Genomic DNA, 13,003 nt, shown 5'->3' with positions numbered 1-13,003 from the left:
TTTGGAATAGGTGTGCAAGTATGGATTCCATGGGAAGGAGGAATCATACTGACACTAAAATGCAATGAGCACTAAAATGCAACTGATCCTCAAATACTGTTGGACTCCTCAACGTCGGGGTTATTTGGAATTGTAATTCAACATTTAGAGGCAACCAGTATTCTAAAAACTCATTTGGACATTAACATTCATAGTCAAATAAATTTAGGAAGATGAAGTCCTCCTTTTTCAACTTCAGAACAGGTTTCCTGTTTGGTTAATAGCTGAATTAACCAACTTCGCATTTAATTGAAATCAGTTGTTATTCTTCTTAATGCTTGTCTGGCATGCGTATACTTGTTTCTGCTTGCCTAGTTCTTGCAGCAAAACTATCAATGCGTGATGCAATTAGGGGTTTTGTTTATCTGCTGGCTTGTCACAGAACCTGATGCTAATTAGGGCTGAAAGTGCTGAGAGGGAGTGACTGGCCAAGTAACCCTGTTGGCTGCTGTGTCTAAGGAAAGTGAAAATACTAAAGCAAGAGTGGAGTTAAATACAGGTAGTTTTCGCTTAACAACAACAACGACAGGGACCGAGTCACCATGTGACCGGACCCAATTTTATGACCATTTTTACAATGGCCATTAAGCGTATCATGTGGTCGTTAAGCAAATCCAGCTTCCCTAATGGATTTTTTCCCCCAATTCGCTTAACAATCACATGTTTCACTTAATGGCCAGGCGATTTGCTGAACAACCAACGTAAAAAAGGTCACAAATCACAACCATGTGACTGCGGGGGCATGCACGATGGTTTGTGACAGTCCTAAGTGTGAGTACAGGTCGTAAAGCACTTTTTCCAAGGTGATCATAACTTTGAACTGTCGTTAAACAAATGGTCATTAAGCGAGGACTACTTGTAGAAAATATTTATTTCTGAGTCAACAGTGAAAAAATGTGCAAAACCTAGAATTACTGGTTGTTAGTAGTTCCTAAATTCATTTCCATATCCGCTATATCAATTTTCTGAATCTAGAGTATCGAGCCAGAAGAAAAACACTGAAAATGCTATGAAAATACTTTGCTGGATATCACTCAATCTACAAAATTATATGGCTAACAATCATTCATCATTACCAGTTGATTTTGCTGCAGAAGTTGTGATGGTGTGCTCACTGATGAATCATTTGAGGCTGACTGCCCTTGCATCTGCATATAAAGGAAAGAGACTCAGAATCAGACTATTCATCAGTTTCTGTATTGGGAACACTGGAACAATAATGACCCAAAGTAATAGTTCTCTTGAAACAGAACAGCATTTTTTTTTTAAATCAATTAGGGCTATGCAGTAATTCCAGTTGTCTAAAAGGTGCTTCAGACCACACCCATCTGCAATACTTTAAAGCAGATGCATTTTTTCCAGGAATCAACCCAGTTACTAGTATTACAAGAATGCAGTGTGTTGGAGGGTGGGGTTTACCAAAAAAAAAAAAAAAAAAGCCTATGCTGGAAATAGGTACATACTCAATTTCTACAGGAAAAATGCTATATGACAAATTTCTGTTCTACAAGTTTAATCTTTCTTCAGTTTTTCAAAGATTTATATCAACCTACTCTACCACTCAAGAAGACAAAATGCTGAGTTAAGTTAGGTATACCGAAGGCACTCAGAAAAACAAAGAAGGCTAGCTATGTAAAGTAACTATATTTTCTAGCCAAATTTAGGCTAATCAAAGAACCTTATTAGAAATTTCTCAAGGATAAGGATCAGCTGTTTTTCAGAAAAAGCACCCAAAGCCAATGGTTAGTAACTTCAAATTTTGAATGAGTAAGCAAGCAAAATCAAAACAATGCAGTTATGAATGGATATAAAAAAATTTAAATTGGAATGGCAATGACCATCTTTGCAATCATTCCCATCATAATGAAATGTGTATTATGTATTGGACTGTATCTCAATATATAATGAAAAATGAATGTGTTCAAAAAAGAAAAATCAGGGTTAAGGTTTGTAATACAACAGTGGCAAGACAGAATAGGGTTGGAGAGCTATACAGAAGAAGTGGGTATCCTTTACGTAAGCTGAAAATGTAGGAATATAAGATAGGGACTTTCATTAATCAAGCATATAGTGTTCAAAACCTTATGTTAAGGGGGAAATATGGAACACAGTTCTGGAGTCATCCTGAGAAAAAAAATTACTGTTTCTTGAAATGCCTTCCAATATATGCCCTGATAATTATTTAACCATCTTCTATATCTTCCATGATACAGAATTTGCTTAATTCTGTTCATATTTTAATTTCATTTTCCAAGATTCTTAGAACAAAACACACACACGCACTCCACATCACAGACCTTATTAGAACCACAAGAAATAGCAACAAGACAGAAATCAACAATACAAAGTGATTAGGGAGGGACAGATAATGTTTGGGACCAGTGTATATATTCGGGTATGCAACTTGAGTATACAAATACACTACATGTATTTATACTGGCTGTAACCATATACTGGCTTGCAAGGTAGTCTTACATTAAAGATCCTACCTTACACAGAAAATAATGAGAATACTTGAGGTAAAACTGGGCCTTGGTTATACTTATGGCATGCTGCCACAAGATGGAAAAACTGTCTGGTACTGTCCTTACCATGAGCAGATAACATTGCATGAGGCACAGGTACAACCAAGGCAGGTAATATAATCTCCACATTCTTTATCTTATTAAAAAGCATTATTGAAAATCATGATTGACCAAAGGCATGATGGAAGCAGAGCTAAATATTTGGCAACTGCCATAACATATGGAAAATTTTGGCTTGGAATCTAGAGGATTAAATGGTAAAGAGTAAGCGTTAGTAAATAACAGGACAGAAAGCAGAACAAGTACATTGCATGTTTGTGAAACTAAGAGAAAGAGGAAGGATATAATAGATTAGAATGAAAATAGTCTGATATTGTAAGTGATATTGCTGAATTCATGCAGGAAATTAAAGGTGTAGGTTTATGCATGAAAGGACTGAAATGAATATCAAATGCATGAATTGGTGTCATCTAAGCTTAAGGGATTCATATATTGGTGACAATATGTTATGAATGTGAAAGATGATAATGGAAGGGATAACTATAGAAAAATGGTATAACATTCTGAATTAATACAATCCACAAGAAAAATAATCTTGTTAAGTGCAGTGAATGGGCAGATGGGAACAAGAGTACAGAAAAAGTGTTTGGGCTAATTCCAAACCCAAAGATGAATGAGAATAGTGATTGTTTTGTCAGACAGCTTAAAAAAAGGATTGTTTCAAATATTTGGTTAAGCATGTCTATTCATGCATATATATATGGAAAAAGAATAAATCAACAAACATGACTGCTTTGATTGTTTATGATGAAAGATGAGATAATTAGTGGAGGATGGAAGGAGATTAGATATTCTGAATGTAGGATCAATCATTTTTTGGTACGGTCAAGAATGGATCAGGGGAAAATGGACATTAAAAAAAGTAGTAAAAGAAACAAGAGTAACAACTGAAGGAAGAAAAAATACAAGTCCTATATCAAAAAGGAGCATATAATTTCCCAATAGAATGGATAGTAAGTGGATGTGAGGAAAGGACGTAGAAGCTGCTTGGAATGGAGTAAAAAGAATTTTATGTTGTAGAGTGCTGGAGATGGTGGAGAAACTATACTTATGGGAAGTATGAAAATTGATGTTTGGTGGAATGGTAAAGTGCAAGAGGAAGTGGATGAAATGGATTAGACATGGAGTTTCTGACAGAGTGACTTGGATAAAAATAAAAGTGAAATGATCTGGGATGAAACTGAACTGAGGGAATGCTGTAAAGAGTATTTAGAGATTTTAACGGAAATGATAACAGTACACTGAAAGGCATACTTGAATTTGGTTGTGAATATATATATAGTCAATTTCTCCACTGCTACATATTCTCCAAAGTTGGTCTCTCAATCTTATATTGCCAGCAAGGTTTCTCTTTTCCAAAATAGGCCAAAATTGCCACCATCAGCATATAACTCAATAAATTGTCATACTTTTCATTTATACTCTCTGGAATCATTCCTAAAAATATTTTTGATGTCAATTCAAATTTTACTTTCAAAATTCTCTGAATGTTTTGATATATTTCTTTCCTGTACTTTTGAACTTTTTTGCATATGATAGAACATTCCTTCTTTGTCATGGTATTCCCAGCATTTATTACTATATGATTTGTCTGTCTTGGCAATCATCAACAGAGTTATATACCTATATCTATAAAACATTCATATTAATTTTCCTTTAAATTATAGCTTGGAGTAAATTTTATTTTTCCAAAACTCTTCCCACTGATCCTTTTCTAATAATTTTATTAAGAGTTTTAGAGAGAATAAAGGAATACAAGCAAAGAAAAAAGAAGAAAAAAAAACTGTAAGAAAACAAAAAAACCCTTCCCCCCAAGAAAGCAGCTTCCCACCCTCATCCCCACCCTATATGATAAGTATAAACAATTCCATAATCTCTTCGCCTCTTCTTATTTAGCTAATATACAACTCTTCATCCCATACCCATCTCTTAACAATAGGCAAATCAAGTAACTTCTTCTATCCAATTCTCAGCAAAAAGTCCAAACAGAGCTCTAAAATATTAACATTAGTTAACATATATAACATTCCACATCTCCACTCTTAGCTAAAACAAATCCCATTTGAAAGGCATAAAATGGTCTCAATATCCCAATAAAAACAAAGTAAAAGAAAGGTTTAACATAATAAAAAGAGACTATTTCTTCTTTACAAAAGACAAGCTCCAATACACAACAATTTTACCCTAAATAACAACTTATCCTATTCTGGGATAAACATTCCATATCTCAACTTAAATTGTAAGCAAATCCACAAAAGACTAAAATTTAGCATAACAGAGAGAAATAGGTTCTCCTTTAAGGAGAACAAGATCAAACTTCCTTACTTTAAGTAAAAAGACAATTAAATACAAAGCCAATTTGAGTACTATGAAATTAAGGTACATAAAATAATAATAAAGGAAAGAACATAAACACCTTATTAAGTATAAACAAATCCACTGTAGCACATGTTTTTTTCCAGTTAAGATATCTGCAAAGCCAAAAAGAACCAGCCAACATGTCCCATTTTATCTCTGGTCGAATAAACCGATTTTATATTCTTTTTTCCTTCTATACAGAACAATCTTTTTCTGTAATCCATTCAGATGGTAATTAACTTTTGTTGGAACTTTCTTCAGTACTTTAAACAATCTCTCTTATGACTCCAACAAAAAGAAATTATTCCAATTGCTCTCTAGGATTATCATTTTTATTTCCTTCTTAATTTTCACATTCTCATCCAGTCTTTCCTTTATATCTGCTGAAAAGTTCTTATTCAGATTCTCATCCATGTTTTCCTTGGATAATTTTTGCTGCACATCTTGTTCTGTAACATCTTCTGAGAACAACTTGTTCTCAGAAAAACACAACATCGCTGACATAATTGATTCAATATCCCAATGCAGTTCCTCAAAGATGTCTCTAAACACCATTTTAAATTACTTATTACATCTTTGGTCTCAAAAACAATTTCTCTTTCCCATAACATGCAATTATAATGCATAACAATAATTTCAGAGTCTTAATATTCAAAGTCCAATTTCCAATGCTTTCAGAGCCCTTAATCCATTTAAAAGCCTTTTATAGCCAAAATCTTGTCTTGCTTTTTGTTGTTTAAGTTCTTAAAATTTATAAAAATAAATCTTCATTCTCTTATATTAAAGATTGAAGGCACCCACTGGCTATTTCCAGCCTTGTCTCTTTGCAGGTGTCTAACTTCTTTGAAGCAGCTAATAGGCAATTAGAAGATAGGTAGCAAGGGAAGTGTAAGAACAGTGTCCTTTAAAAAAAGATTCCATTTGCAGCTTCAGCAATTATGGAGATTTTCCCGCCTCCTGATCCCCCCCCCCCACACACCTGAGATCATTGTCTTGCAGTCTCTCAGTGAGGAAAAGGAACAATGGTAAGGAGAAACAGTTTGGGCAATCTTGCAGTCTCTCTCTTTTATCCAGATATGATAGTAGGAGCCAATATGTTAATTGGCTCCTTATTAAAGTCTGTGGATGTCAGCTCTGCTTTACATGGAGCTGTCTTCAGTCCACCACCTTCCCCAGGAAGTCCACTTTCCATTGATCCTCTGTGATCACTTCTTTGAGATTTTGCATCCATTTTATCATGCAATTTTTTTATTTGTTCTCTTGCTGCATCATATTTCAGTAATAATTTATAGATACAACCTAATAAGTAATCTTGGTTTTGTATTAGTCTTTCAAAGTCTGTCATCTTTGCCAAGGTCTCTCCTTTTTTAAGATCGCTTTTTATTTTTCCAGTTATTTGTACATACATTAACCTTGGTAGATTCTTTCCTTCATGAAGCATTTCTTGTTGTATCTTTAATCTGTTTCCTGAACCTAAATATATCATATTCACTTATGTGATTACATCTTTCATACTATAGTTGTCCTTAGGATAAAAAGCATTTGATGGTGATGCTCATGGTGAGACTTCCAGACTTATCCTTGCTTCTAAAAGATTTCAGATTTTTAATGAACTTTGTCTTACAATATTTCCCTTCAGATTCTTTTCTTCTTTTGTTTCTTTATACCATAGAAACCTATAAAGTCCATTAGCTAGGCTTGTTCCTTCTATCCAATGATGTTCTACTATACAGACATTTTATCCATTCTATTATCTATAATAGACAACTTGCTCTGAAATACAATCTAAGATTAGGAAATGCTAGTCTGGTTCTTTCTTTTGAGTCTTGCAAGATTTTGGTGTTTACTTTTGCTTTTTTTCCCACTCCACATAAATCTATTAATTGTTCTTTGCCAGTCTGAAATTTTTGTCTGAAATTGGAGTTGGTGCCATTTGAAATAAAAAAATTCAACTTGGGTAATATATTCGTTCTAATGGTCACAATGAATCTAGCCAAGAAAGTTTTAAACTTTTTACCTTTCATGGTCTTGTTTTATTTCTTTCCATGGTTTGTTATAATTGTTTTCAAATATATCTTTATTGCATCCTACCAAATAAGAATCCTAGACATTTCACTGGATCTTTTGTTATTTCACAACCAGTCTGGAGTTTTTTTTTCTTCAAATTGTTTTTCTTTAGAATTTAAATCCCTTATTATCTTAGGTTTTTTAAAATTGATTTTGTATTTGGAAGTACAGCCAAATTCTTTGATTACTTTCATCAACTGTCATGTGGAGCTTTGTGGTTGCATAATTGTTAGTATTATATCATCTGATAGTATTTTATCTTCTATTCCTCTCCTTGAATTTTGATCGCAATTACTTATCTTTTCGGATCTCATCTGCAAGGACTTCCAAAGTGATCCCAAATAATAAAGGAGAAACCCTTCTCCTGTGCCTTTACATATTAAGAAGCTTGTAGAGAGTGTTCCGTTCACTGTGATCTTTGCTGTTTGCCATGATATATGGTTCCCACCCATGTTTTGAATCCTTCTCCAGGATTCATTTTGTCTAGAACCTCAAGTAGAAAAGACCATTCCAAGTTGTCAAAGGCTTTCTCCACATCTAAAAATATTACTGCTTTCTTTTTTATTATTATTAATAAATACTAGTACATTTATAACAAGCCTGCAGTTATCCATCATCTTTCTCTTTGGAAAGTAACCTACATGGTCTATATGTATAATTTCAGGAATGCATTTCTTTACACTCAGCTAATATAGTGGTGAATAACTTATAATTCACATTTGATAGAGAAATTGGTCTATACGACTGAGGTTTCTTTGGATCATTCTCCTCTTTATGTATTAAAGCTATGTATGAATCTTCCCTGCCTTTGATACTGTTTTTGTTGTACCTTGGTAAAATATTTACCAATGGATGGAAAAATCTTAAAAAGAAGCAAAAATGGCTATGCATAAGATGATGCTCCTGCCCATTTTGGAATACTGAAGTACACTGGGCATGTCAGCAGATTGAGTCAAGAATGAATAGCTAATAAATATGGACTAAATATTAAAGTGAATGCCCTGTTTAAAATAAGTACATTGAGATGATTTCATTATGCAGAAAGAATGAATTAGGTCTGAATCACAAACCAAATACATGCAGGAAGAGGGAATGGGTAGAGAGGAAGAAGAAAACTGAGAAAGTCATGGTTGGATAGAGTCAATAAGATCCTCAAAAAGAGCAATTTGAGATGTTCAAAAACAGTCGACAGTGTATGGAGGTGCTAGAAGTAAAAGGTAATTTGCAAAGATAGAAAGATATAGAAAAATAAAGTCAATAGTGCTGATGGAACCCGGTTTTAGCTCTATTTCCATTTCCTTTCTCTTATCTCATATCTTTAATGTATTTTGCTTAATATTTCTCACTTATTTTGTGCACTTTACATAATGTCGCTTACTCAAATTGGAATTGCGTTACGAACACGTATGCATATGTTTGCACATATGGGTTTGCCATACAGGCCTGGCTCGTCACAAATAACCTTTTACCAGATGACTAACTAGCATGGTAACTCACACCACATTCTGTAATTACTCTTCCCTGAATATTTTCTACTATCCCAGTTTACACTTGTCTTTTTCTAGGGTGTGTGACATGTTTCCAAATGAATGACTGGACTGAATCCAACTTCCATTTTAATTTTCTAAGAATACAACTTATGGGACCTCTGTGGACTTTAGAGACATTCTTGGAAATACAAATAATGTAAAAGGCTCCTAGTTCCTTCACAGCATGAACATTTCTTTTTCTTTTTAATGACAATAATCTGAAAAAAAGTAATGCAGGGAGGCTGGTTACTATCAAGAAGAGTGTCTAAGAGCATATTGTGTTCACAGGCACCATGCTGCCTACTTCTGGAGTACAGAAATGGCAGTATTTTATATCAGTAGTTTTGCTCTGGTTACTAAAATGGTTTAATTGAAAGTTTGAACTTTGTTTCCAAAAACACACAAGACACATAAATAATTGACATGTACATGATGTTTTAAATACTCTAAAGCACTTCACAAATATCTCATTAATTCTTATAATAGCCTTCTAAATAGATTATACAGCAGGTCTGTGTATGAAAGTATGACTTGCCTAAGCATACTTAGCGAGTTCATGAGCTAAGTATTTGAACCTAGGCCTTCCATTCTACCAAGCCCTCTAGTTCTGTTGTACAAAACATATCAAATCCACAGCCTTAAAAGATTCTTCAACTTATATACAGCGTTGTCCAATATCCATCAATAACAACTGACAAGGATGCATTCTACTGATCTACCCTCACTGATTTCATAGCTATCAAGTAGCTTATTAACCATTCAGGCAATCAAACCTGGGCTGGAAAAATCCAGACCAACACTAGATGGTAACAAAGCAATACTGCCCCAAAATTTACAATTTTGGATCAATTATAATGGTCACTCTCTACTTTTTAACTCCTTTTTACTGGCATAACAAAAAGATTTACCAATATAACACTGTGAGTCAATGTTTAATTATCTGTTTAAAAACCGAGCTATTTTCTTAATGTGTATCAAAATATGCTTTTGTCCTTTTTTCCTGTTTGTCCTTTATTTCTGTATATTCAAGTAAATAAAAAAGCAAAGAGCTGAAATTCACTCCTACTTTTTGCTACTATCTGGTGGTTCTCCAGAGTTTTGCAGCTCTGATATGGCAGACCTATTAATCATGCTCTAAGCAATTTATTAGTTTATGCCATCCTAATGGCTAATCAAAAAGGCTAAGAAACAAGCAGATCTTTAGAATAGTTTAAGTACATATGTGCATTTCATATACCGAGCATAATTAAAAACCCTTATCACCCTTCTTTGCCAATTGTCTTACAAAAGCTTGTTTTCTGGACATTTTTCTGACGAAGCTTTTATTATTATAAATTTTCCATGCTATTCCTTCCATATGAGAAATCTCATATCATAGTCCAGTTTTTTTTTGGGGGGGGGATATCAGATTTATTATCTATGTTTATAATTTCCTGTTTTATGTAGTTTTTCAAAGAGCTGAAGATTGTACGATTCACACTTCATTATGATACAGTTCCATTTTCTCTTTCAGCTAATGTTTGATTAAGCAGGTTTTATGTATTTCTGTGGTGCTACAATGTCTCATTGTCACAGTTTGACCACACTGATCAGCAACTAGTTTAGTTTAATCAAGGAGAGGGATGAAAGGATAGGGCAGACTCCCATGTGTAATTACTCTTACTGCTCATGCATATCTTCTATGAGGGGCAATTATGGGTTGAGGTGTAAAACTTCCTGAAATGTTTAAGCTGGGGGAGGGGGAATCTTGGAAAATGGAAGACTGGGGGAGAAAAAAATTATTTTCTTATTAAAGTTGACAATTTTACATTTGAGTATATGTATATAATTTATAGCTTAGCTTCTAAAATTGTACAATGTCGCACATATGATATTTTCAGACTAATTCTACTCATATTTATTTATAGGACAGACACATGTTATTTAGTGAGCTTAGTCCTAGGTACGCCTGTATCAGAGTGTAGCCTCAAAAGATAAAATGAATAACAGTGCAATTCTCTCTATAAAATAACTCTTATTGAGTTTCATGGGACTTACTCCTAATTACTTTTATAGTGGTTTGTTGACTTGAATTTTATATAAGTAAATATTAAGGATTAATAGCACATTTACTTTTTTTTTTTGGTCTGCGCTCAGTCATTACTGACCCTGCAGTGACTGCTTGGACGAGTCCTTGCAGTTTTCAAGGCAATTGTTTCGGAAGTGGTTTGCCAGAGCCTCCTTCCTAGAGCAGAGCCCAGCTGGCGAGCGCAGGAGGCGGGGTTTCCGTTGCTTAGCGCCCTTTTCGGGCGAGCGCGGTTTCGCGCTTACCGGCAACTGCTCCCAACTCCCGTGCAAGGCGCTGCCAGCATTTTTCCTCCCACCGGAGTGAGAGTACCCATCTATTTACTCACGTGAGTTTTCGACCTGTTGGGTTGACAGGAACTGGGGAGGAAACAGGAGCTCACCCTGTTTAGCGCGAAGGCTGGACTCGAACTGCCGAAGCGTCAGCCATTTCTGGCCGGCAACTTTCAGCGTCATTAAGCCGCTGCGCCACCGCATTTACTTACTTTACCAAAGATCAAAATACCTGACTGTTCTGTATAACCACCACATGTGAACTATCATTTCTACTCCTATTAATTTTAAATTAAACAATCTTACTATACATCCTGAATAAGGAAACACTAGATTTCTGTTTATATAAAATAAACACGGATATTTAATTTGAGTGCTTTTAAGAGCTCTCAAAACATCCAAGCTTTCCAGAGTTTTACATTTTCAGGGGGTGAAAACAGGCTGGGAATTTCACTTACCTGAGCATCCAAACTGAGCATCAGATAAGTAAAAAAAAAAGGATTTTTAATGCAATAAAGGAATAACTTTTTACCATATTGCACAGCCCTACAACCAAGGTTTACTAACTAGCAATGTACACTACATATACTGGTCCCACTGAAGAATGTTCCTAATAAGATAGGACCTGGTTTCAACAGCCAACACATTTTTGGAGAAACAATTTTGTCCTTCAGTATCAGAGTATCTTAGGAAGGGAGAAAGGAATGTAAGGAACCTCACACTATAGTGTCAAGATAACACTAAAAACCCAAGAAAATTTGGAAGCATTTGTTCTGGTAACCTGAGAATAGAGTGCAGATGATCTTGTTGAAACCAATGCAGAGAGTGCCTTTTCAGATGAAGTTCCCTGTGGAAAGCCGATGAAGATCTGTGAATCTGGCAATACCTTCTGAGCCATTTGGGAGGCAGAAAAAGAAAAATCTGTGGCACATGATGCGGATGTCCCACTGGGAGGGGGTGACAGAAAATCACCAGTATCTGAGGAAGTCAACTGTGATGAGTCACTGGAATACCCTTGGCTACCTTCCAGCCAGCTGTGGAGAACAGAACTGCCTTGACTCATCATGAACTCAGAACTCATATAGTTACACTGTTCCTCTTTTACAGGCTGAAGACGAACAGGCTGTAAAGTTGTTTGAGTAGACTCCTCCTGGTTAAAATCTGTGGAACTGTAACGATTTCTATAAAGACACTGAGATAAAGTTGTACTTTCTCCTGCAGTTACACTGGGAGTTTGAACATGGAACTCAAACACACAACTTGTTTGACCATCCCCACTGTGAGTGAGTATAGCAGGCGCAGAATGTGGAACAAAGACTGGATGAAAATTCATCTGTGTGGCATCTGCACTCAATGGGGCTGATAGGCTGGATACTGGCAATAATGGATTCATTCCAGAATCCAATCTCAAGTTTTGAATTTGTCTTGCCAAAAATGTCTGCCCTGTTTGATATTCAAAAGCAGAATTCTGAAGAGGGTCACCTTGTACATTTCTCTGTTCAGGAGCCTGCAGCAAGTTTTGCTCAGTCCTTTGAGCATTATAGGATATTGTCTCATAGTGTTCAGGTAATTGAGATTGATAGCACATGCCCACTAAATATAGTGCTTCTTGGGTCAACGTGTTTGTAGCATCCTTGGAAGTTGCTTGTCCAGGTCTGTAATCACTCGATGTTTGAGCCGACTTCAACACAGTGTTAGTCTGAATGTGTTCTCTTGTGGATTTATGAGCAGTTGTGCTCATTGTCGTTAATGTCTCTGGTGTCCAAACTGTTGGACTACCACCAGGAATAAGTAAGTTTTGACTAGTCTTGAACAAGGGCTGGAAGTGGCAAGTTTGGGCTTCAAGGATAGAAGTACTTTTGCGCCGTTGAGAAATGGACACCCTCGAAGGGCAGGTGGGTGGTGGTGAGAAAGAGACTGGCCGTTCATGAACGGTTGAAAAAATTACTTGGGAATCTAGGAATGTTGGGGTTCCCCCATACGGATGCATCATGGACTGAGGCTGTATTGACATGAACAAGACAAGCAGTTCAGACATTACAGAAACATATCACCATTTCAGCTCAATAAGCAGCTCTCTTTAGTAAC

General features: G+C 35.6%; 1 protein-coding gene across 10 annotated transcripts in view; it reads right to left on the bottom strand.

Moving 5' to 3' along the window:
• The window catches only part of WNK1 (WNK lysine deficient protein kinase 1), a 153,995-nt gene that overhangs the window by 45,789 nt on the left and 95,203 nt on the right, over positions 1-13,003 (bottom strand). For 9 of the 10 annotated variants that reach the window (XM_088141227.1, XM_088141225.1, XM_088141226.1 and 6 more), the window contains exon 9: positions 1,116-1,187. In XM_088141227.1, the coding sequence (XP_087997353.1) occupies positions 1,116-1,187 (72 nt within the window). Of the gene's footprint in view, positions 1-1,115; positions 1,188-11,696; positions 12,918-13,003 lie in introns of all 10 variants that reach the window. The other variant, XM_088141232.1, reaches the window with a different exon arrangement.

Source organism: Python bivittatus, unplaced genomic scaffold (assembly GCF_059951505.1).
Source record: "Python bivittatus isolate LINGU-HERP-01145 unplaced genomic scaffold, Pbiv_v1 ctg000330_np1212, whole genome shotgun sequence".
Classification (NCBI taxonomy): Eukaryota; Metazoa; Chordata; class Lepidosauria; order Squamata; family Pythonidae; genus Python; species Python bivittatus.
This window is presented reverse-complemented; position numbering and strand designations above follow the sequence as displayed.